The 25833-nt window shown below is 47.4% G+C and overlaps 1 protein-coding gene across 13 annotated transcripts in view; it reads left to right on the top strand.

Annotated features, from left to right (window-relative positions):
• Positions 1–1487, top strand: part of TDRD7 (tudor domain containing 7) — a 113661-nt gene extending 112174 nt beyond the window's left edge. For 12 of the 13 annotated variants that reach the window (XM_038401541.2, XM_038401551.2, XM_043515383.1 and 9 more), the window contains one exon: positions 976–1487. In XM_038401541.2, the coding sequence (XP_038257469.1) occupies positions 976–1196 (221 nt within the window). In that variant the 3' untranslated portion in view covers positions 1197–1487. The remainder of the gene's footprint in view (positions 1–975) is intronic. The other variant, XM_043515382.1, reaches the window with a different exon arrangement.
• The last annotated feature ends 24346 nt before the right edge of the window (positions 1488–25833 follow it).

The following is a 25833-nucleotide window of genomic DNA, read 5'->3' as shown; positions in this document are numbered from 1 at the left end:
TCAGCTGTTCATAGCAGTAGCTGAGAGAGTGAAGGGGCTCCCCATCTCCGCCCAGAGGATTTTATCTTGGATTACCTCACGTATCCAGGCATGTTACAAACTCACGGGAGTCCCTCTTTCACCTAACCTGACTGCTCACTCCACAAGATCTCAGCCCTCTTCAGCTGCTTTCCTAGCTCAAGCCCCTATTCAAGATATCTGCATGGCAGCAACCTGGTCCTTGATGCACATGTTCTCCGTGCTCTATGCCATTACTCAACAGGTCCGAGACGATGCCAACTTTGGCCAGGCAGTCTTGCAGTCAGCTTGTACTTGAACTCTGAGACCACTTCCTGTGCAACTGCGTGCGAGTCACCCTCGTTGGATGGACGTGTGCAAGCACTTGAAGAAAAAAGTTACTAACCTTTCTGTAACTTGTTCTTCGAGATGTGTTGCACACGTCCCTTCTGAGTCCTGCCCACTGCCCCCTCTGTTGGAGTTGTTGGTCGGCTTGGCGTGGCCCTTTATACCGGGACTGTGAGCATCCAGCATCGGGGGGTGCTGGAGCTGACCTGACAGACATCACTAAAAAAAAAAATGCAGCAATTGTTCTCAGGGCATGCACACACCTACATTGGAATGGACGTGTGCAACACATCTCATAGAAAGGTTAGTAACCATTTTTTTCCACAATGTGACACAGTTGATGATCCTTACATGGGAGGCTAGAACAGCCATAGAAACAAGAGTAAGGATTGAAATGTTTTTACAGAGCTTTGTTAGCTTCACTTTCTTTAATGGCACTACTTTGAGTGTCTTCCACTTCAAGTGTAGAATTACTAAGAATCTTGATTTTGGGAAAAAGAACAGGAGTACTTATGGCACGTTAGAGACTAACAAATTTTATTTGAGCATAAGCTTTCGTTGGTTTGGGGAGTTTGTCACTTAAATCAGTCTTTAATTTAAATGGCCTGATTTGCTTTATATTTTTCCTAGGAGTGAAATGCAAACAGTGGTCAGAAGAGGCATCAATAGTGTTTCGAAACCATGTAGAGAAGAAACCCCTGGTGGCACTGATACAAACAGTTAATGAAAGCACAAGATCTTGGGATCGAAAAATAGTGACATACTTAGTGGACACCGCTCTACCAGATACTGATATATGGATTCATGACTTTATGTCTCAATATTTTGTGGAGCTTTCAAAGGTTAATTAATCACTGCTTCTGACACTATAGCAACTAATTCAGATTCTTTAGCAATAAAAACTGTAGCAGGCTTTTAAAAAGAAATTTAGCTGTTTACATGATCTTGAATATATGAATGCGATAAGTTTGAAAAATCTGATGCTTGTGTTCTGTGAAAAGGTATTTAACAGAAGTTTGTTTTCTTTGAATTGACTTTCAGAGAACTTGCACTTTGTTCACTAGTGTAGTGTTAGAATGTTGGGATGAAAATTCAGATTAAGTAAAATGTTATTTATCAATAAAAATGATTGGTGACTTGTTTTCTTGCTGGACTTTTTTTTTTTTTTCATTTTCAAATTTAATGGAGGTTGAGGCTGGTCAAAATTTGAGTTTATTTACAAACTGTTAATTTTCTGCTTCACAGCTATTCCCCTCCTTAACGAACACAAACATCACATCTGAACTGATTCCTCATTTGTTGATAGTTTCAGAAATATCATATCCCTGAATCCAGAGTGTAAGAATTGTACTTGTTTTTACATAGAGATGTCAGCAGCATAACAACCTACATATGTCCTGACAGCTGAAAATACCGGGCATTGTGAACGCTGCAGACACCTTGCTTTTTGTATTTGGGTGAAGAAAATGCATTCCAACAATCTAATTTTTCTCCTCCCACCTAAAAACAAAACCCAAAAAACCAGCAGCGTCTTGCAGTCTGCTCAGATGGTCTGTCTGTCCTTCATGGTTAGCACCCCTCTCCCTAGCCTGCTTCCCCCCCCCCCATTCTTGCCCTCTTCATTGGATTTAGGACAGTCAAATTCTCATGAGAATGATTTCCATTAAGTGCACCTTCATTTCGTGTTAGATCTGTGGGTTTTGGTGTATTCCCAGCTAACAACCTACTTTACAAGACTTTGAGTTCCCCAGTTTTCATGTGTACCAGAGCTTCTGACTAGCTTGGGCTGATCCTGCTGACATTTCCTGTGTGGGGGAATTTACCAATCTTTTTGAGGGCTAGTACATACAGCATGGGTTCAGATCACTGTAAATGGGTATGTCCTTTCTTTACCGTAGAGGATATTTAAGTGAAATGTCCTCAAAGCCTCAGTCCTTCACCTTCTACTACAGGTACATCACACACCTCACATCGCCTGTGAATGCAAGGGAAGATGTAGCATAAGGCCATGCAGCTCTAAAGAGCTGAAAGGATTCAGAGATATGTATTTCATCTACTTGTGGTACCTGATATGCTGAAGGGTAATAATCCACATCGCTAAGTAGTTAAATGGCTTATGGTCTAACGTTTCAAAGCAGAAAGAATCTGGTCTGTCATCACTTCACCAGCCTAGAGACTCATTTAAAACAAACATTAATTGAGCTTCACCCTAAGCTCTGAGATGGCGGCTTGTCCATGGGTTACCTAGCTAGTCAGTAGCAGAGCTCACTGGTCCTCACATCCAATCCCCTGCGCTGACCACTGGATCTTCATCTCTCTGTAAAGTTTCCTGGTTCAATACTGGTAGCTTGAGCTTTCATTATGTGGCATTGCCCTTGCCATGGGTAGATATTCAGAGGTCTTTTCCCAGTGTTTGTGGCCTTCCTTCCCCAGTGCTAGATAGATGAATGCCTTAGCACTGTCATCTCTGAGCTGTGCCATGAATCTTCCAAATCTCCCTTTGCTGTAAGCATGTTAGACTACCAGCAAAAGAGCCTTCACCTCAAAATGAATGTCTTGTCCTTTCACTTTCCGGCAGATGGGATAGTCACTAATGGATGGGTGCAGATTATGTATTTACCAAACATAATCTGCACCCATCTATTAGTGACACTATCCCCTGTGCTGTTCACCTGTCTGGCTTGTTCTCTGTTCCAGTTTACACACCAAACTTCTTCAGTTCTGCTGCTTACTCTTTGCCCCAGCTCAAGAAAAGCAGCCAGCCATTACTTTTCCTCAGTCACACTCCCCACCCATCCCTGCCTTACTCATATTCAGGGCTATGAAAAACATGTCAGAGACTATGAAATCTGGTCTCTCCTAGTGAAATCTGGTTGTGTGTGCGCTCTTTTATCCTATGCTATACAGATTTCACAGGGGAGACCGGCATTTCTCAAATTGGGAGTTGAAGGGGGCTCATAAGGTTACTTTAGGGGAGTGGAATGGTATGATATTGCCGCGTGCCCAGCTGTGAAGGCAGTGCCCCACCAGCAGCACAGAAGTAAGGCTGGTATTACCATGCCAGACCATCCTTACTTCTGCATTGCTGCTTCCTTCAGAGCAGGGTGGCTGGAGAGCGGCGGCTGCTGACCGAGGGCCCAGCTCTGCAGGCGGCAGCGCAGAAGTACGGGTGGCAATACCCTACCAGGCCATCCATACTTCTGCACTGCTGGGGACAGTGGCTCTGCCTTCAGAGCTGGGCTCCCAGCCAACAGCTGCCGCTGTCCAGCTGCCCAGTGCTGAAGGCAGCGCCGCTGCCAGGAGCAGCGCAGAAGTCAGGGTAGCAGTACCACAAGCCCCCCTACAATAACCTTGCGACCCTCCCACAACTCCTTTTTGGGTCAGGACCCTACAATTACAACACTGGGAAATTTCATATTTAAATAGCTGAAATCATGACATTTACTATTTTAAAAATTCTATGACCATGAAATTGACCAGAATGGACCGTGGATTTGGTGGGGCCCCATGCATTGTGAAGAGAGCTCTCGAGCAACAAAGTAAAGACTCTTGCGGAGGAGGGGTTGCAGGGAGATAAAACCACAGAGTTATTTCAAAGGTGCACTGGTCCTGCTATTCTGCCAGGGCATCAGATGAAGATGGAGTTGTCCAAAAAAATGGCCAAAATTGGTGAGCTTCATGTCAGTCTCTTGGAGTTTGGATGAAAAATGCAATTATGGCTTGGTCAGACCGTGCCGAAGTAGGACCCATTATTCCAGACCCTACATGCATGTGGGTGAGCCAAAATGTGTCAACAGAGTGTGGAGGGTGGCAAGTCCTTCCACTTCTCAGAGGACATCTTTTGTAACAAGACTTGGACCTTCCCATGAGGCCACTTCTGCTGTATATGGGGTCACTGGTGTTTCAAGGTAAGCAGTGTGTGTTTTGTTTTATTATTCATATTACTGTGAAAGTGAGAGCACTAGCTGGGGGCAGATTTCTTGGCAGACTTGCTCTTAAGAACATAAGAATGGCCCTACTGGGTCAGACGTAAGGTCCATCTAGCCCAGTGGCCCGGTGCCCCAGAGGGAATGACAGAACAGCTGATCACCAAGTGATCCATCCCTTGTTGCTCATTCCCAGCTTCTGGCAAACAAAGGGACACCATTCCTGCTCATCCTGGCTAATAGCCATTGATGGATCTAGCCACCATGAATTTATCTAGTTCTTTTTTGAACCCTGTTATAGTCTTGGCCTTCACAACATCCTCTGGCAAGGAGTTCTACAGGTTGACTGGGCCTTGTGTGAAGAAATATTTCCTTTTATTTGTTTTAAACCTGCTGCCCATTAATTTCATTTGGTGACCCCTAGTTTCTTGTGTTATGAGGAGTAAATAACACTTCCTTATCTACTTTCTCCACACCTGTCATGATTTTATAGACCTCAATCATATCACCCCTTAGCCGTCTCTTTTCCAAGCTCAAAGAGCAAATGTACTAGAACTTTGCTGTTGTGGGAGTTGGGTCAGTTTAGCAGGGGGGTGAGGGTGGGATTTGTTGGTGGACGGGATTGTAACTCTAACAGTATCCCAATGGAGGAGGGCAAGGGACTCACTGGTACCTGGGAGTGTGTGTCTGCTGGCCCGACCAGTTCAGTGTATCCCAACTCACTGTCCTAACCTGTGTCTAGAAGGTGTTGTGCTCATGTGGTGTATGTACAGAGGACAAATTCGAAATTACAGACTGTTAGGATATGCTTATGCTCAAATAAATTTGTTAGTCTCTAAGGTGTCACAAGTCCTCCTTTTCTTTTTCTTAGGATATAGATATTCAGGCCTGTCTGTAAAGGCCTGTTCTCTAAGAATTTAGGTCTATTCTTATCACTTGGCTCATTAGAAGTATAAAAGAGAAAATTAAAATCACTGTCTGCCGGTGTAAGGGCCTCCTCTCCCCGCAACAGTCTGAGGCCCTGTGCTTAGGCTGAGGCCTTTGGCTAAGCAGCAGAGGCAGCCATAAGCTGGGAAGTGACCGGTCACCTCCTCCCATTCCAACCTAGTCACATTGAAATAAGGTGCTATGGGACTGTTAGGCATTATCAGGACAGGATTGTATCCTATCATCTCCAGAGAAAGGGAAGAGCCTAGAAGATGTAAAAGAAAACTTAGTTTGGTAGCTTCCTGTCTGGCAAGAACTCGCGTATCAATAGCTGGGATGTGAAATCCTCATTTCTGTGTTTATTCTATCACTGTTGTCCCCATTTCCCCATTGTTTGTCTGTATAATCTCTGTCTGGTTCTGTGATTGTTTCTGTCTGCTGTATAATTAATTTTGCTGGGTGTAAACTAATTAAGCTGGTGGGATATAATTGGTTACATAATCATGTTACAATATGTTAGGATTGGTTAGTTTAAATTTGTTTAAAAATGATTGGTTAAGGTATAGCTAAGCAGAACTCAAGTTTTACTATATAGTCTGCAGTCAATTAGGAAGTGGGTGTGTGAGTGGGGGAAATGGGAACAGGGAATGGGGGTGGGGGAAATTGGAATCATGTTTGGCTAAGGGCAGGAACGGGAACAGGGACACAGGTGTAAGGCTCTGTGGTGTCAGAGCTGGGAAGGGGGACACTAAGGAAGGAAACTGGAATCATGCTTGCTGGAAGTTCACCCCAATAAACATCGAATTGTTTGCACCTTTGGACGTCGGGTATTGTTGCTCTCTGTTCATGCGAGAAGGACCGGGGAAGGAATAAGCCCCCTAATATCTTGGTGCCGGTGACTTGGATGCATCGCATCGGATTGGTGAGTGGCAGCCTGTAAGTCCCTCTCCCCGACAGTCCATGCAGCTGCTTGGAGGGGGTATAGCGAACTCTTGTGATGGTAGTTGCGGGTTCTGGCAAGCCAGGGTAAAGGATTTTTTTTGGAGAAATGGATAAGGCTGAACCAGGGCCCATACCAGGTGCAGGGATCAACCTGGGATGAAATTAAAAAGGAAACTGAGGAAGTGCTAGGGGACCCAGAGGGATGGGGGGTGGCTGAGGAGCCCACCCTCCTTGGTATATGGGTAGTGGAAGAAGGTACCTGCCCATGGGGACTGAATGCCTTACAGGGAAAGGAGGCACTTCAGTCTGCTTGTGAGAGGTTTGAAGTAAGGGCAGCATTATGGGAAGCTGCCAGGAATCTTTCAAGTTTGGTGCTGCTTCAGCAAGGGCTGCTGAAGGGTTGTAAATTAGTTAGGGGTAGTTAAAGATGATTTGGCACAACCGGGTTTAAAGTCAAAAGCAGAGTTAACAGACCCTTTAGAGACTGGAGCTGGGACTTGGTCCTGGGGGAGTGGAGAGAAAGCAGGAGTAGGTGGTAACCCCCACTCTTCTTCCAGAGCCAGAATGAGACCCTGGGGATAAGGGTTCCCAACTGTTTCCACCCAGGGAGCCTACTCTTGGCTCAGAGCTAACTATATGTCCTTTTCTTCTTTTCCTTCTTCTTGGTTTACTTAATTTGCTGCTGGTAGCCTATACTTTAAACCGACCTGACAGGCTTAATTGGTTTCTTTCCACCTCTCCCCCTGCCTTTCCACACTTTTGTTTCTCTGAAGTTTTAATGGAGGGTACTTTGGATACTTATGTGAGATGTTTTTGGTTATTTTGGACAAAGTATGAGGGAGGTCTGCTGTATTCCACTGGAATTTTTGGAGTAAAAGATCTATGGGCATCCATGGAGACAAATGTTTTACTGCCTCTTTGAACAGTCTCAAGGTAAAGACAGCACAGGTTAAGGCAGCTGTGTGACAATAACTCTAGTTGGTGGCTAAGTTGTTACAGACAAATTGCACTACCTTAAAGAACTAAATGTAGGAGTAAGTGATTTAAAGAAGTGAGTGAAAAGTTACAAATAGCTTTTGCAAAAATTGATAATATAGCGGTTTGCAGGAAAGTAAACATTTGGGAGTTGTGGAAATGGTAAAAGGTAACCGTTGTGGTGTTACAATAAGGAAGTTTTTGTTTAATGATACAACCCAGTTATATAAATGTAATTGTATGTGCAACTCTGTGCAGTCACTTTGGATGGAAACTTGGTAACTAAATTATCCAAGGGGGTCAGGTAGAGTGGTTACTAGCACCACTATGCTTCTGTCCCCAGAAGCCTTTCCAGCTATTCTGAGGGGAAATGGGCCCTTTTCCCACAGAAATGGTCTATCAGGGACTGCTGCAGGCAGCAGGCGGAGAGATAATCTGATCAAAATTATTTGACTTGGGTAATCAAAATCACTAAATGAATGTAAGGGGTTTCTATTGGAACTTAACTTGGCAGCCCATGGTTGTGTCTAGTTGTACAAGATGGGAGTGTAATCAAGGTACAGTTGTGTAAAACAGTAATCGCAGTGCAAGGGATGTTAGGCAAAAGAGAATTTTGTGTGCGCGCATAGGAAAAAAAAAAGGAAAAGGGGAGGAATGATGGGAACATGAAGCCTTGGGATGGCTCTGGGGGATCAGATTGTTGCTTTGATGGGTGTGCATGAAAACTCTCTGGGCATGGGGGAGGCAGTTACACCTTGTGTAAAATTAATATGGCTAATATAATGTTAGGGAGGTTAACTATGGAAGAAATGTGCATTTTCCCAGGACGTGTGCAGAGTATATTGGAGAAGGGGTAAAAGAAATGCAAACAAAACATGGTATTTAAATAAAACCCTATTAGGGCTCCACAAGGAGTCACAATAGGTAGTGCTTTCTTTTTCAGATCTCTGTGTGTTTTGGAGCAGGAGATGAAAGTGGAAAGTAATCAGAACTCTAGTGGAAGTGGAAAGTTTCCCTTTTAAGACGGTCTTTGAGCTGCTAATAGCTTTGGATACAAACGCAAGCCAGCCTCTGTTTAAATGCAAATTACCTAGCTGATGGGCACAAAGGAGCTGCAAATAATGAATCATCTGGTCAGCAAACAAGCTACTAGAAGACTCAGATTATGGCCCTCCAGGAAAGGGAGGTGAAAAAACCAAGTCAAGCCTGAAAATAAGGGGGACAGGTTAACCCTAAGGGGGTGGGTGGATGTGTGTGTGTGTGTACAGTGCTAAAATCTGAAGCTGTATCTCAGCTATTACGTGAGAATAAACTTAAAGGTTGGTATAGCAGAGAAACTATTGCAAACATGGTCTGTTGTACAAGAGGGGAAACTGAAGTACACCACCTCATGAATTTCATAAATGACCAGTGAGTGAGGTAATTCACTAGCCTAACTATAGAACAAAATAAGGACAGCCTGGAGGTAATTCTTCTGTTTTTCCTGCAATTAGCAAGAAAATTTGTAAAAGAAAGTGGTATTATTAAGCAATAATCTGTCCCCACTAGTGGGTGGTGAAAATTTTCTTTTGTTTTTCAGACACTCTACAAGCAAGGTGGCGCCAGTGGAAGAATAACCCAGAACACCATGGATCTATGTTTTGTGTTTGTCTGTGGTGTTTGTCTTGTTGCTAACGTTGTTGTGTTTTAATGAACAAAAAACCTTATGACATCCCCTTATGGGTGGGGGATGGCTTCAAAAGGCTGACGGGGGGGGTGGAAGATGTGTATGGGAATGTGGTTCTAAAAGTAAGCATTCTCTCACATGAAGCATGGCTGTTTTCTCAATGAGCTGATCTCTAATCATCTCATCTGCCATATTTCCAAAGTCACAAATTACAATCAGACTCCTCAGGGAAGCAATATACTACATTATCATTTCCCCTGGTTTCTGCTCACGCTGGCGAAATCTGTAGCGATTAGCTACTACATTCACTTTTGGCACAAAAAAAATTCTTTAATGCAGTGAGTGCAGTCTCAGATTTATCGTCTGCAAGGGGAAAAGTGTAAAATATACGCTACCCTTCTGCTCCAAGGCAGTGGATTAGCAGAGCAAGCTTTCTTATTTCAGAAATCTCTGTAGCACTGATTTCAAGCAGGTAAGTCTCAAACATATGGATCTAAGTAGTAAAAGCAATTGGAGGCTCACCTGGGCTTTGCAGAAAGGTTGCAGGTGGGTTCAGAGGCAGAAGATCCATCCTCATTGCCAAAATGTTGTATCAACCAGGCAAGGTACTAACAAGCTTCAACAGGACTTTATTTTCAAAGTGGAAACCTCTTTACCAAGCTGCTGCTGGACCCTTGGTAGCTCTCTCCCAGCCTCTCAACTCCTCCCCCTTGCTTCCTGTTTCCTGTCCTTTTAGACTCCCAACAGCCAGAGCTCCCAATTCTAATAATTACAAGCAACATTTAAACACCACGCCCACACCCCCCTCTGGCAGCAGCTTCTAGGTTGGGGGCTGGAGGGGTCTCTGTGTACCACTGCCCATGGGCACGGCCCCTGCAGCTCCCATTGGCGCTCGGGGCAGGGGCAGCGTGCAGACACACACATCCCTGGGCTGCAGGAATGTGCGGGCGGGCAGGAAGCCACTTTAGTCCCTTTGCGCTGCCAGTGGTGGCAGCGGGGGCCCCAGACCCTTTTAAATTGTAGAGGTGGCAGGCGGGACTGGGGGGGATGCTCAGGGGGATGCTCCAGGGGTGGCAGGTGGGGCTGGGGAGAGACCCGGCCCCAGATTTTGGTGGAGCCAGGTCCCATGCTCTCATATTTGTGGAGCACGGGCACCACGGGCCCATACAACTCGCCATCCCTGGCCAGGCCTACAATAGGAGCATGTAGGTAGAAGCTAGAGCATGGCTGTGCTGTACAGCAGAGCGTCCTTAGCCAAACTAGCTTACCCCAACCCAACTGTGCTTTTATCAGTATCTTATCCAGCGCCTCCAAGCAAAATAAGCTGTACTGGCAAACCCCACATTTCCCTCCCTTCCACTCCCAGCCCCACTCCTATCCCTCTGCTCTGCAGGATTGCTGCTTTCCTTCCATTCCCAGAGGAGAAGTCACCTCACCTGGTCTTCATCATCTTCCTCTTCCCTAGGAGCCTGGCTCCCCATCCCCTCAGCCCCCACAATCCATCTTCCATGCTCTTACCCTACTGCCCATCTATCCTCCCCCTGTTCAAAGCTTCAGCAGAGCCGGTTTCCCTGTGGAGTTGATTTGGGCTTCTTTAAAATGTGGCGGGTGCTGGAGTTTCTTCTTCCTGCAGTGGCAAGGATAGGCGGTGGACGTGATGTCCCCTGAACCTTCCCCTGCACAACAAGCCAGGATACCCTCCCTTCTCCTTTCACGGAGCCTCAGGAGCACTGGGACTCTAGTGATCAGGAAGTGGGGTCATAGCTGTTCACATTTCTCTGGTTTTACACGTCACCAGCAGGGAGAAGGGTCGTTGCAATGACCAGGCAGAGCGAGCGAGGGGCTGGACAGCCAGGTCTCAGCTGAGCTCCTCTGGGCACTAGAAGACGCATTGATATCATAGGAAGTGCCTTCTCCTCCTGCCCCGTTACCTTCGGGTTACAGCTGCCCTTTCCCCATGCTATTGACCCCTTTGTCTCCTGCTGCCTCTCACCCACTTATCCCCCAGTTTTTGCTACTCCTTCTCGCCTCCCCCCTGCTCCTGGGACCCCTCTACTTTTCATCCTTCCTGCTGCTGCCTTAACCCCAGTTTGGTGTTCCTGCCTCTTGTATCCACCCTGCCCCTGCCCTTTCATCCTTTTGCTGTTGCTTCCTCCCACTCTTTGCTGCCCCCGCCATCGATTCCCCTCCTTCCGCGGCTGCTGCTGCTACCCCTGGCCGTTGCCTCCTCCCCTCCTGACTACCTGGTGATCTTCGGGAAGGCTGCTAGGGCTCAAGGGCTAAGTTGGGATCCCAGGAGAAAGAGCTTGTCCAGCTGCTGTGGAAAGTGGTGGATCTGGCCCACAAGAAGGTATTTCTCTGAGTTGTCCCCCCCCCCCCCACACACACACACACACCCCAGCCTCAGGAGGGGAGGCGAGGCTGCTGGCACACATTGCCTGTGTGCATTCAGCAGGGAGCTCCCTGGTGCGGGATTAAAACAATCGGCTCACCAGCGGCCAAGGGGAGTTGGGGCTGGTGACTGTGAGCATTGAGGAGAAGGCGCAGCCTCGGGGAGGAGCATGGGCGGAGTTAGGCGACAGCCCAGACACCACCCCTGTTCCAGGGCTTGTGGCCAAGCAAATAACCTCCACCAAGCCCCATGGCATGCCCGCCCACACAGGCTTTTCCCCAGTCCTGCACCCTCGGGGGCACTGAAGGGGGGAATGCAAAGCTCTGCTCCCCACAAGCCTGCAGGGGTTTCTCCTTGGCCAGGTGCTTGCCCTGGAAGGAAGGCAGTCGGGGGGGGGAGCAGAGAGCGCTGACTTCTTTCTCCCTCTGGAGCTGGGGAGCCTGCATGAAGCACTGGTCAGATCTGAGCACTTGGACCTGACAGATGAATGCAAAGAAACAACCAAGCTTGAGAGTCCTTTCATTGAAGATTGTTGCATTTTAGTTCTCTGTTAAATTTACTGAAACTTTATTTCTTCTTTGCACATGAGCCAGGGGTAGAGACAGGCTCCAGTGTGACCAGTCTTATCCCCACAAAGTACAAGGGTGCTCTCTTCCTCTTTGCTAATAACCAGGTGGCCCCATAACTCGTGGCACCTTTTAGTTGTAAGGCAGAATTGAAAAAAAGAAAAAACGCTTACCCTATGTGGCATGCATGTATACCGCTCAAAAGCGTCAGTTAGACTCTACAGTTGTAGCTAGTGCTCCTCTCTTCTCTATTTTTATAATAAACGAATACATGCCCAGCTAGCTAGCGTTAACAATGAATGATGCACCCGGGCCATCTAAAAAGAAACCAAAACCGTACGACTTCCATTCGGAATGAGAAAATTAATTTCTGTTCGCAACAGTGAAAGATAAGTGCGTATGTCTTCTATGTCACACAAGTATATCGATAAGTAAAAAGGGGAATTTAGAAAGACACCACAAAAAATGCATAGCAAATTCCAGGACAGTTTCTCCTTGAATAGCTCCGTACGAAGAAAGTTAATGAATTGAAGGCCATTTTGAAAGTTCAACAGTTGTGTTTTACTAAACTAGCAGCAAAAGAGAAGGCCTCCACTGAAGCATTGTTCGTTTTGCCATCTGCTGGCAAAAACAACGACATCATTGACGGATGGAGAAGTACTTAAAGAGGCCATGACGGTGGCAGCAGACTCCTTATTTAGAGACTTTAAAAACAAAGAGGAAATAATGATGGCAATCCAGACCATGTCACTTGGTGCTTCCACAGTAGCTAGACAGGTGGAATCTTTGTCCGAAGACGTCTTTCAGGACCTACAGCAGGATCTGAATGACTGCAAATGCTTTTCACTGCAGTTTGATGAATCGGTCGACATGACTGACACAGCCCAGGTAGTTTTTGTTCGAATTATTTTTAAGGGTGTGACAACTAAAGAGGACCTTCCCACTGTTTTGCCTCTTAAAGAGAGAACAAGAGGTGAAGATACCTACAACGAATTCAAAAAGCACATGCTGGAGAAAATCATTCCAATCCAGAAACTCGTTTCGATCACAACAGATGGTGCACTCACCATGCTTGGCACACATACAGGCTTTGTTGCATTTTGCAAAAATGATCCAGATTTTCCTTCATTATAATCCACCAGCAAGCACTAGTGAGTAAAGTTATGGACTTCTCACATGTAATGAAAATCATTGTCAGAACTGTAAACTCGATTAGAGCAAGAGCCCTCCAGCACTGCCTGTTTAAATCTTGACGAAGTGGATGCTGCTTACAGTGAGCTGCTACTCCATGCAGATGTGAGGTGGTTAGCAGCGGGAAAGTCCTGCAAAGATTTAGGATCTAATGCCTCATCACTTTTCTAAAATCAAGTAACGAAGTGTGCAATGAACTGTCAGACAATGCATGGCTGCGCTACTTCGGGTTCCTTACTGACATAACAGCCAAATTGAATGAGCTGAACTGTGAACTGCAGGAAAGGACAGAGACGTATCACATGTGATCAGTGCGGTGAATGCATTCAAATTGAAACTTTGTCTGTGGTCCTTCCAATTGAAGATAAAATGGTGCAGCACTTCTCCGAGTCTGGAGAAATACTAGAAAAAAATGAAGACACAGAAAAATGGTTCCACCCAGAAAAGTTCTGGGCACAGCTGAACAAATTAGCAGAGGAATTCAACAGATGATTTCAAGATTTAGACATGATTGGAGCCAATCATCATGTGTATCTCAAATCCGTTCCTTCCAGCAGACATTGGTGGCTGCAACATTCCATCAGGTTTTGATTTACAAAGTACTGGAATTGATATGGAGATAATACCATGCAAAGTGACATGGAGCTGAAAGCTAGAACAAGGAACAGCAATTTTTGGGGACTTGTAAATCGAGAAAAATATCCCCTTCTATTGTCCTGTGCTTTAAAAGTGAAAGGGGAACCAGAGTAAGCTATCTTTGTGAGATGGCGTTCTCACAAATGAAGATTATCATGTCCAGTTATGACACCCGCCTCACGGATGCACATCTGCAGGACTGCATCCGACTAGCTATTTCAAATTACAACCTGAATTTCAAGGCAATGGAAGATAATGTGCTGTCACAAGTGTCGCACTGAGACTCAGTAAGCAGGGAAAATGTATGATTATGTATATTAAGCAATTGATCTCCGCTTTATATAACATAATTACTGTTATTTCTACATTGCTTTGAGGTAGATTCTGGGTTGTACTTAAATTCATAAGGTGATCTTGTGCTTAAAAGGTTGGAGACTGATTGATTGAAAGGAAACCTACCTATCTGTAGGATTTGGTGTCTTCATCAGGAGGAAAAGCAGCCTGTCTACATGGAGGGTGAAAGCTGAAGCTGCAGCCTTTCCATGTGTGGGTGGGGTCACAACTCAAGCTTCAGCCTCCTGGCATGTGGGGGGAGTGCAACAGCTGGATTCAAAGCCTCCCGTGTGGGTTGGGGGCTGACAGCTTTGGTTCTGGAATTCTGACTCCAGGGGCTTGTAGTTACACCACAGTCACTACTACTAGCCAAGTGACCCCAACACACCCTGAATTTCCCAAAAAAATCTTACCTGAAATATTCAGCCCTCTCCTGGAGTATTCAGAGGAGCAGTAAGATCCATTGTTCCTTTAAAGAGACAGGCACAGCAGCTTGTTTCTTTAGCTGGAGTTAACAATCATTCCAAGTCAATCACAAGCACTGGATCAGTTTAGAGTAAACTAAAACATGTTTATTAACAAAAAGAGAGTTTGAAGTGAGTTCAAGTATAAGGGATAAAATCTGGTTACAAACAAATGAAGGTAAAACATCTAAAAGTCTAAAACTTAATCTAGCAGGACAATCTTTGTTCAAGATGGCTTTTCTCCTCACCCAGTCTCCTTCCACCCTAGCCAAGACCATCAAAGAGATCAAATCTCTTGGTTTCTTTTTGCTATAAGGTGAGGATGCAGGAGGAGTCTCTCTGTGTTCCTTATATTCCCAAAGGGATTGTTTCTGTCTTTCAAGTCAGGAAGGCCTCCTGGCAATTCAGTCTCCTGTGTCTCTGGGGTGCAGGAGCCATGCTAATTCTCTGTCTCTTGAGGTCAGGCTCAAGCTCATCCCCACTGGTTTAGCTTGATCACTTTGTTATGGCTAATATGTAAATTGAGGTAACCCACATTCCTTTGTCTACGACCAACCTGTTTATCACCTTTATATAGCTAAGCTCTCATTGTCTTATAGAGGGAATTCATAATGTCACATGTAAGGTAAATACATATGAATTTTACAATGTTATTAATGACCATCATGTTGCTAGTTTCCCTACGATACTTCACAAGTTATACTTTGTACACATATTATTGCAGTGATGTGTAAGAGTGTGAATACAGGGTATCTAGGGTTACAAATGGTAAATGTTGTCTCAAAACTGCTGCTGCAATTTCACCAACCAAGTAACAAGTGTGAACTCCTCAGGCATTATAACAACCTCAACAGGGAACAGAGAGTCCTCTTGGGTAGGCCAATCAGCTTGCTGCCCAGGCAAGCCTGCCTCTGTGATAGATGGTCCCTTGCACCCAAAATCACAATATTAAGGTTGCTACCAGTCCCAAAGGAGCAGTCACTTGTTGTCAGTTGTACTCAGATCTCAGACCAAAGGCAATGCTTGAAGCCAATCCTATAACAAGCTAACTCAAGGTTTATTAACTAGGAAAAAAACCTCATTAGTTACAAGGTTAAAGCAGGTAACATGTTCACACCAACGAGGTACAGTCTTTAATTTAAAAGGTAATAGAAGCTTCCACAACAAACAAGCTTTCATGTCCTTTGGGGCTAACCCACGCCAAGCAGCTGGTGGGATCTCTTGCTTATATTTAGGAATCTTTGCTCCTCAGAGTCCAGACAGGAGAAAGATCCCTGTTTCTCCTTAAGAGGCATTTTATTCGCTGTCCCCAGCATTCAAGCTGCAATGGGAAGAGGGCTTGTGCACATACCCTCTTCCGGGGTATGAGAGAAGCAATCAGCAGTCTTTTGTCCACAATGGAGTGTGTGGCAAATTGCCGCACTACTATAATGGGTCTCGCACTTTCTCTTCTTGGGGGGGGGGGCGGTGTCAGGGCACCGTTTCTTGCCCCTGAACTGGGGTATTAACTGACTCACTAGTGTCCTAGAGGAGGGGAGTGGAAAAGAGAGGGAGGGACCCGGGCCCGCCCTCTACTCCAGGTCCCAGCCCAGGGGCCCTAGGGATAGCAGTAAACCACTAGAACTAGTGGTTTCTTCTCTGGGCTACTTCCCTCTCCCTGCCCTTCAGCTTGTGGGGCTTCCTGCCCTCCCTCTGCAGCAAACCAGGTATCCGTTTACCTAGGGGGTCTTGATCGTCTTAGCCCACCGCAGCACTTCTCCAAACTCTCCTCTGCTTCCCTCCAAACTGCTCTCTGCTCCAACACCAATCCACTCTGCTTCAACTCCTCCACTTGTCTGATTGAAGCAGGGGGTTTTCATCATGTGACTGGCTTCAGGTGCTTTAATTTAATTTATAGCAAACTTTCTTCCCTCTACAGGGAATAAGGCTCTCTTCTAACACTCTCCTGCTGCCCTCTGGCCATGCTGTGTCATATATCCCCCGCTGAACACCATGGGGTTGGGCTACTTGGGATGAGAGGCCGAGCTGTTGTGATAGGCCATCAGCATTGCCGTGTTGGTTTCTGGCTCTATGCTGTCCCGGAAATGGAAGGGCTGCAGGGATAGGAACCACCTAGTCACTCTTGCGTTCTTCTTGTTTCTGTGCATCCACTGGAGTGGGGCGTGATCTGTCACGAGGGTAAACCGCCACCCCAGTAGGTAGTAGCAGAGAGTCTCCGTAGCCCATTTTACCATCACATATTCCTTTTCAATGACGGCGTCCTTTTGTTCCCTGGGGAGGAGTTTCCGGCTGAGGTACAGGATCGGGTGTTCCTCCTCCCCTACCATCTGTGAAAGGATGGCTCCTAGCCCTACCTCCGAGACATCTGTTTGTAGGATGAATTCCTTCTCGAAGTCTGGGGCTATGAGTACTGGATGGCAGCAAAGGGCTGTCCTTAAAACTGCAAATGCTCCTTCTGCCACATCAGTTCACTTTACTATCTCAGGGCCCCAAGCCTTTATCAAATCCGTCAATGCTCTTGTGGTGAAATGAGGGATGAATCTCCGATTCATTTGACCGTTTGCTTGCTTGATTGTTTGAAAAGTGTGGATTGGGAGTGCTTTGTTCCAGGTGAGCCTTGAGTGGGCCTGACTGTTATAAAAAGCTAGTCAGCTGCGAACCAGCTGAGCAGCGAACAGCAAAGAGGCTAACAGAGGGAGTTTTCCTAGGAGTTTGCCTGGGGAGAGCCCACTGAGGCTTACATATTGCCGGCTTCTCTGAATAGTTACTACAGCTCCTGAGGAAGCTCATCGAAGGAAGGTAATGTGGATGGGGAGTGTTCAGCTGTTGTGACCTGCACTGGATGTGCCATGTTTCTCTCTCTTCCACAGGACAGAAGTGACTTTGTCTGTACAAAGTACAAGCTGGTCTCCGTATTGGAAGAGAAGATTCAAGGTCTGCAGAAACAAGTATTGACCCTGCATTGCATATGAGAAACTGAAGATTTCCTGGACAGATGTCAGGATATGCTTCTACGGACATAATGTTCTGAAGATTCAGAGCAGGCTGCGCAGTGGGGACTGAAGGACGGTGAAGAAATTTGGCAGCATGTTACTCCAGAAGAAGAAAGGGGACGTCCATGTACCAGCAATGCAGATACAGGTGAGCAACCATTTTCATGTTCTCTCCACAGGTACTAATGCGGAGAGTGGACCAGATGACACATCTGAGGGAAGGGAGCAGAAGGAGACTCCGCCGATTGGAAGGCATGAGATGCACTTTCCTAGGGATGGGGGTTCCACAACCACCGCTCCCAAGAGGAGGAGGCGGGAGGTGGTGGTCGGGGACTCTCTCCTCAGGGGGACTGAGTCATCTATCTGCCACCCCGACCGGAAAAATCAAGAAGTCTGCTGCTTGCCAGGAGCTAGGATTCATGATGTGACAGAGACTACCGAGACTCATTAAGCCCTCGGATCGCTACCTCTTCCTGCTTTTCCACGTGGGCACCAATGATACTGTCAAGAATGACCTTAAGTGGATCACTGCAGACTACGTGGCTCTGGGAAGAAGAGTAAAGGAGTTTGAGGCGCAAGTGGTCTTCTCGTCCATCCTCCCCATGGAAGGAAAAGGCCTGGGTAGAGACCGTCGAATTATGGAAGTCAACGAATGGCTATGCAGGTGGTATCGGAGAGAAGGTTTTGGATTCTTTGACCATGGGATGGTGTTTTAAGGAGGAGGAGTGCTAGGCAGAGACAGGCTCCACCTAAGGAAGAGAGGGAAGAGCATCTTCGCAAGCAGGCTGGCTAACCTAGTGAGGAGGGCTTTAAACTAGGTTCAGCGGGGGAAGGAGACCAAAGCCCTGAGGTGGGGAAGTGGGATACCAGGAGGAAGCATGAGCAGGAGAGCGTGAGGGGGGGAGGGCTCCTGCCTCATATTAAGAAAGCAGGACAAACAACAAGTTATCTCAAGTGCCTATTGTGACGGGGCAAGGCCAGATGGCTATGGAAGAGTAGTGGGAGATAGATATATTAGCTCCAGGCTAAACAAATCCCTGGTACCAGGTTAAGTGAAATGGAAGCTGCTCCAGGTCAATTAAGACACCTGGGGCCAATTAAGAACTTTCCAGAAGGCAGGGAGAAGGCTAGGTTGATTGGGACACCTGAAGCCAATCAGGGGCTGGCTGAAATTAGTTAAAAGCCTCCCCGTTAGTCAGGTGGGTGTGCATGTGAGGAGCTATGGGAGGAAGTTGCGCTGTTGGAGAGGCTGAGTAGTACACACCATATCAGGCACAAGGAAGGAGGCCCTGAGGTAAGGGTGAAGTGGAGCTTGAGGAAGTGAGGGCTGCTGTGGGGGAAGTAGCCCAGGGAATTGTATGTCATGTTTCTAAAAGGTCAGCTACCATAGCTGATACTATTAAGGTCCCTGGGCTGGAGCCCGGAGTAGAGGGTGGGCCTGAGCTCCGCCCCCACCACCACCACCTTTTGATCACTGAGACTGAGATACAACAGAGACTGTGCAAGGAAGGATAACTTCTCCTCACCTCCCTTGCTGGCTTATGATGAAAATGGCTCAGTAGACTGTGACCCTTGTCTCTAGAGAGAGAAGGGTTACGTGGAGGGTCACAGTGAGCCTGAGGCTAGCGAAATCCACTAGGAAATGCGGGACCCACGGAGGCAAGAACAGAGCTTTGTCACACTATACACAAATGCAAGAAGCCCGGGAAACAAGCAGGGAGAACTGGAAGTCCTGGCACAGTCAAGGAATTATGATGTGATTGGAATAACAGAGACTTGGTGGGGTAACTCACATGACTGGAGTACTGTCATGGATGGATATAAATTGTTCAGGAAGGACAGGCAGGGCAGAAAAGGTGGGGGAGTTGCATTATATGTAAGGGAGCAGTATGACTGCTCAGAGTTCAAGTATGAAACTGCAAAAAAACCTGAGAGTCTCTGGATTAAGTTTAGAAGTGTGAGCAACAAGGGTGATGTCGTGGTGGGAGTCTGCCATAGACCACCGGATCAGGGGAATGAGGTGGACGAGGCTTTCTTCCGGCAACTAATGGAAGTCACTAGACCACAGGCCTTGGTTCTCATGGGAGACTTTAATCACCCTGATATCTGCTGGGAGAGCAACACAGCGAAGACAATCCAGGAAGTTTTTGGAAAGTGTAGGGGACAATTTCCTGGTGGAAGTGCTGGAGGAACCAACTAGGGGCAGAGCTGCTCTTGACCTGCTGCTCACAAACCGGGAAGAATTAGGAGGGGAAGCAAAAGGGGATGGGAACCTGGGTGGCAGTGACCATGAGATGGTCGAGGTCAGGATCCTGACACAAGGAAGAAAGGAGAGCAGCAGAAAACAGACCGTGGACTTCAGAAAAGCAGACTTTAACTCCCTCAGGGAACTGATGGGCAGGATCCCCTGGGAGAATAACATGAGTGGGAAAGGAGTCCAGGAGAGTTGGCTCTATTTTAAAGAAGCCTTATTGAGGTTACAGGGACAAACCATCCCGATGTGTAAAAAGAACAGTAAATATGGCAGGGGACCAGCTTGGCTTAACAGTGAAATCCTTACTGATCTTAAACACAAAAAAGACACTTAGAAGAAGTGGAAGATTGGACAAATGACCAGGGAAGAGTATAAAAATATTGCTCCGGCATGCAGGAGTGAAATCAGGAAGGCCAAATCACACCTGGAGTTGCAGCTAGCAAGAGATGTTAAGAGTAACAAGAAGGGTTTCTTCAGGTATGTTAGCAACAAGAAGAAAGTCAAGGAAAGTGTGGTCCCGTTACTGAATGAGGGAGGCAACCTAGTGACAGAGGATGTGGAAAAAACTAATGTACTCAATGCTTTTTTTGCCTCCATTTTCACAAACAAGGTCAGCTCCCAGACTGCTGCACTGGGCAGCACAGCATGGGGAGGAGGTGACCAGCCCTCTGTGAAGAAAGAAGTGGTTCGGGACTATTTAGAAAAGCTGGACGAGCACAAGTCCATGGGGCCGTATGCACTGCATATGAGAGTGCTAAAGGAGTTGGCAGATGTGATTGCAGAGCCATTGGCCATTATCTTTGAAAACTCATGGTGATTGAGCGAGGTCCCGGATGACTGGAAAAAGGCTAATGTAGTGCCCATCTTAAAAAAGGGAAGGAGGAGGATCTGGAAACTACAGGCCAGTCAGCCTCACCTGAGTCCCTGGAAAAATCGTGAAGCAGGTCCTCAAGGAATCGATTCTGAAGCACTTAGAGGAGAGGAAAGTGATCAGGAACAGTCAGCATGGATTCACCAAGGGCAAGTCATGCCTGACTAATCTAATTGCCTTCTATGATGAGATAACTGGCTCTGTGGATAAGGGGAAAGCAGTGGACATGTTATTCCTTGACTTTAGCAAAGCTTTTGACACGGTCTCCCACAGTATTCTTGCCAGCAAGTTAAAGAAGTATGGGCTGGATGAATGGACTATAAGGTGGATAGAAAGCTGGCTAGATTGATCACTACCCGTTGAGCCCGACAATGGCTCCATGTCTCGTTGCCAGCCGGTATCAAGTGTAGTGCCCCAAGGGTCGGTCCTGGGGCCAGTGTTGTTCAATATCTTCATTAATGATCTGGAAGATGGCGTGGATTGCACCCTCAGCAAGTTTGCAGATGACACTAAACTGGGAGGAGAGGTAGATACGCTGGAGGGTAGGGATAGGATCCAGAGGGACCTAGACAAATTAGAGGATTGGGCCAAAAGAAATCTGATGAGGTTCAACAAGGACAAGTGCAGAGTCCTGCACTTAGGACGGAAGAATCCCATGCACTGCTACAGACTAGAGACTGAATGGCTCGGCAGCAGTTCTGCAGAAAAGGACCCAGGGGTTACAATGGACGAGAAGCTGGATGTGAGTTAACAGTGTGGCCTTGTTGCCAAGAAGGCCAATGGCATTTTGGGCTGTATAAGTAGGGGCATTGCCAGCAGATCGAGGGACGTGATCGTTTCCCTCTATTCGACATTAGTGAGGCCTTATCTGGAGTACTGTGTCCAGTTTTGGGCCCCACACTACAAGAAGGATGTGGAAAAACTGGAAAATGTCCAGCAGAGGGCAACAAAAATGATGAGGGGACTGGAGCACATGACTTATGAGGAGAGGCTGAGGGAACTGGGATTCTTTAGTCTGTAGAAGAGAAGAGTGAGGGGGGATTTGATAGCTGATTTCAACTACCTGAAAGGGGGTTCCAAAGAGGATGGATCTAGACTGTTCTTAGTGGTAGTGGATGACAGAACGAGGAGTAATGGTCTCAAGTTGCAGTGGGGGAGGTTTAGGTTGGATATTAGGAAAAACGTTTTCACTAGGAGGGTGGTGAAGCACTGGAATGGGTTCCCTAGCGAGGTGGTGGAATCTCTTTCTTTAGAAGGTTTTAAGGTCAGGTTTGGCAAAGCCTTGTCTAGGATGATTTAGATGGGGCTTGGTCCTGCTTTGAGCAGGGGGTCAGACAAGGTGACCTCCTGAGATCCCTTCCAATCCTGATATTCTATGATTCTATCCCTAGAAATGCTCTGACCTTCTTTTTGCAGACTGGTCGAGGCCAACCTTGTATTGCCTCCACTTTATTCCCTTGGGGTTTCACCAAACCTCTCCCTACTACATAGCCGAGGTATCTGGCCTCAGCTAGTCCTATCACGCACTTCAGAGGGTTGGTATTGAGGCCAGCCTTCCGCAGAGTGTCTAGCACCGTTTCTACTTTTCCGAGGTGCGTTTCCCAATCAGGGCTATGGATGACTGTCATCTAGATAGGCAGTGGCATACTTGGCATAGGGTCACAGCAATTTGTCCATAAGTCATTGGAATGTTGCAGGGGCCCCATGGCGTCCGAAAGGGAGGACAGTGTATTGGAACAGGCCATCGGGTGGAGAGAAGGCAGTCTTCTCCTTGGCATTCTCGACCAGGGGAATTTGCCAATATCCTTTGTTCAGCTCCAGGGTGGTTAGGTATTGGGCCTTGCCCAACTGATCAACTAGCTCGTCGATGCGTGGTTTGGGATACTTCATTCAACTTCCGGAAGTCATTGCAAAACCTCAGGGTGCCATCAGGCTTGGGGACTAGGACGATAGGGCTGGACCACTGGCTGTGGGATTCTTCAATAATCCCTAGTTCCAGCATCATCTTCACTTCTGTCCTAATTTCTTTCCTTTTAGCTTCCGGTATCCGGTATGGTCTTATCACCCTTACTCCAGGCCTGGTGACAATATGATGTTGGACCAGTGTCATATGGCCCGGCTGTGTACAGAACACATCTTGGTTCTGTTGGATCATATCAATGACCTCTGTTTGTTGTTCTGGAGTTAACTCAGGAGATATTTTCACCTGCCCCTGTGAGTCGTCTGTCTGGGGTGGTGCTCCCCGAATGACCAGGCACATCTCTCGGTCATGCCAGGGCTTTCAGTAAGTTGATGTGGTAGACTTGCTCTGGTCTTGGGCGGTCTTGTTGTCTGACCTTATAGTCCACCTCCCCAATGACTTCCGCTATCTCATATGGTCCATGCCAGCTGGCTAGGAGTTTGCTTTTTTCTGTCAGCACTAGCACCATCACCCGTTCCCCGCAGCTGAAATCTCCGTACTGATGGTTGTAATCTCCGTACAACCGCCTGATGGTTGTAATATGTCCGCTTGGCCTCTTGTGCTTTTTCCAAATGTTCTCGTACTATAGGGGTTACTTGAGTTATTCGCTCTCTCATCTGTGTCACATGCTCAATGACATTCTTTCCTGGGTTGGGTGGTTGTTCCCAATATTCCTTGGCAATATCTAATATTCCGCGTGGGTGGCGTCCGTATAGTAGCTCAAAGGGAGAGAAACCAGTGGATGCCTGGGGGACTTCCTGTATAGCAAACATTAGATACGGTAGAAGGGTATCCCAGTCTTTTCCATCCTGTGCTACCACTTTCTGGATCATACTTTTAAGGGTACAGTTAAACCGCTCAACCAGTCCATCTGTTTGTGGATGGTAGACTGAAGTCCGTATGGCCTGGATGCGGAGTTGGGTACATAAGTCTTTCATTAATTTTGACATGAAAGGGGTTCCTTGGTCTGTCAGGATCTCCTTAGGGATGCCCACTCTGGCAAAAACGTGGAGTAGTTCTTTTGCTATTGCCTTGGATGTGGGGTTTCTTAAAGGAATGGCTTCTGGATACTGTATGGCGTAGTCAAGGATGACTAGTACGTTTCAGTGGCCCCGTGCTGATCTTTCTAGTAGGCCCACTATGTCCATGGCTATATCTCAAAAGGGACTTCAATAATAAGCAACGGTACTAATGGGGCCCGCTAGTGAGGTCAGGGGCTATGCAACTGGCATTCAGGGCAGGAGGCACAATAGCACTGGACCTCTGCACATATTCCTGGCCAATAAAACCTTCTTAGGACTCTATCCAGTGTATTGTTACTCCTAGATGTCCCCCAAATAGATGACTGTGAGCTAACTCTAGTACTGCCCTTGTGTGTTTCCGTGGGACTAAGAGTTGCTCTACTTCTTCCCCTCGTATTTGCGCTATCCTGTACAACAGATCATGTTTGAGCACATAATATGGCCTTGGGCCTTTGGTCTTTCCTTCCACGGGTATGCCATTTACTTCCACTACCTCTTCCCTCACATTTGCATATAGTGGGTCATTGGCTTGGTCCTGCCTGAAATTCTCATGTGCGGTACCAATCTGACCTAATTCCAGGGGGCCTGTTTCTACTCCACCCCCTGGGTTACCCCTACTTGGGCTAGGAACCGCCTCAGATTCTCACTGGTCTGAATTATCTCCTGGCCTCCTGAGCGCGTTTGCCTACCAACAAGGGAGGTTTTCTGGTTCTCTGCTAGAATCCTGGTCCCTAATCTTTTATCTGCCCTCCTTTCCTGCCTAGACTTGCGGGGTTTTCCAGGGGATGAGAATAACTCCAGGGCAAATTCAGCAAACATTGGGGTGAGGCTATCTGTAGGTGCCTCCATCTCATCCCGGGGGTTGCTACCCTCCCCTGGCTCTATTGCAGGGAGTAAGCTCTCAAACCCGGGGAAATCCTTACCAATTAAGACAGGGTAGAGGAGCCTGGAGACCACCCCTGCAGTCACCCTGGTAGTATTCCCCTGGATCTCAATCCATACCAGAATTGTGGGGTAGAAATTTACAGTGCCATGAATGCACGTTACCCCTGTGTTTTTGGCCCAGGTTAGTTGGTCTTGCCCCACCAACTTCCCTGAGACCAGAGTGACAGCACTCCCAGAATATATTAATGCTATGGTCTCAATACCATTCATTTTTATTGATCTTGTATACCCATGTGAAGTCATTGCAACCCCTACCGGGCCGATTAGACCACATTGCTCCACGTGATCCCCCAGATTACATTGCATAGGCTCTTCGCTGTTGGGGCATTGAGCTGCTATATGCCCCAATTCCCCACACTCGCTCCCTTCTTCTGGTTGCTGCCCTCTGCCTGGGGCTATTTGGCCACCCTTCCCCGCCCCCAGTCCTCTCTTTCCAAACCCCCAGGTCCCTTCTTGGCCTCAGGCCATTCCTCTGTGTCTTTCCTCCCAGTTGTGATTCTCCTGGAGTTCTCAACGGTTTGGGACTGGCTTCCTGCTTTGCTGTGTCTCATCCTCTGGGGTCTGCCACAGGTCACAGGCCGCCAGCTGTCTTTCCACGAGGGAGACCAACTCATCATAGGTGGAGGGGTCATTCTGGCCAACCCAAGCCCGGAGGCCTGGTGGTAGCCCCCTCATATACTGGTCCAGTACCAGGAGCTCCATCATCTTCTCAGAGCTGAGGGCCTAGGGGTCAGCCATTTCTGGACCCGGTGGATCAGGTCAAACAATTGCGATCGGGGTGTCTTGTCCTTCATATACAGCCACTCATGGAAGCTCTGGGCTTGCAACGCTGTCATTACTCCGGATCTGGCCAGGATCTTGGCCTTCAGCTGGGGGTAATCTGCTGCAGTCTCCGCAGCCATATCGTAGTAGACCTTCTGGGCCTCCCCACACAGGAACGGGGCGAGGATACCAGACCACTGATCTCGGGGCCAGGCCTCCCGCAGGGTTGCTCTTTCAAAAGCCAGGAGGTATGCCTCCACATCATCCTCCCATGTCATTTTCTGTAGGCAGTGGCTGGCCTGTATGGTCCGGGTCCGGTCGCAGTTGCGGTTCAGCTCCATAAGGGCCTTTATCTGGTTCGCCAGCTCTTGCAGCAGGGCTCGGTCCTGGGCAGCCTGACTCATCAATAGACGATTAGTCTCCTGCTGCATCCGAGTCACCTCCTGTTGGGTGGTTGCTTGGACCCAGGTAGCCTCCTGCTGGGCTGCAGTGGCTTGTATTAGGGCCTTGACCACATCGTCCATCTTAGGGACGGGAGGGTTTTGGCTAACCCTGGTTTAAGTGCCCAGTGCGGAGATCCCACTTCTCACACCACATGTGGCAAATTGCCAGCACTACTATGATGGATCTCGCACTTTCTCTTCTTGGGGGTGGGGGGGGTCA

The sequence above is a fragment of the Dermochelys coriacea genome, chromosome 5, assembly GCF_009764565.3.
Source record: "Dermochelys coriacea isolate rDerCor1 chromosome 5, rDerCor1.pri.v4, whole genome shotgun sequence".
Taxonomy (NCBI): domain Eukaryota; kingdom Metazoa; phylum Chordata; order Testudines; family Dermochelyidae; genus Dermochelys; species Dermochelys coriacea.
Note: the sequence above shows the minus strand (reverse complement) of the source record. Positions and strands in the feature narration are given on the sequence as shown.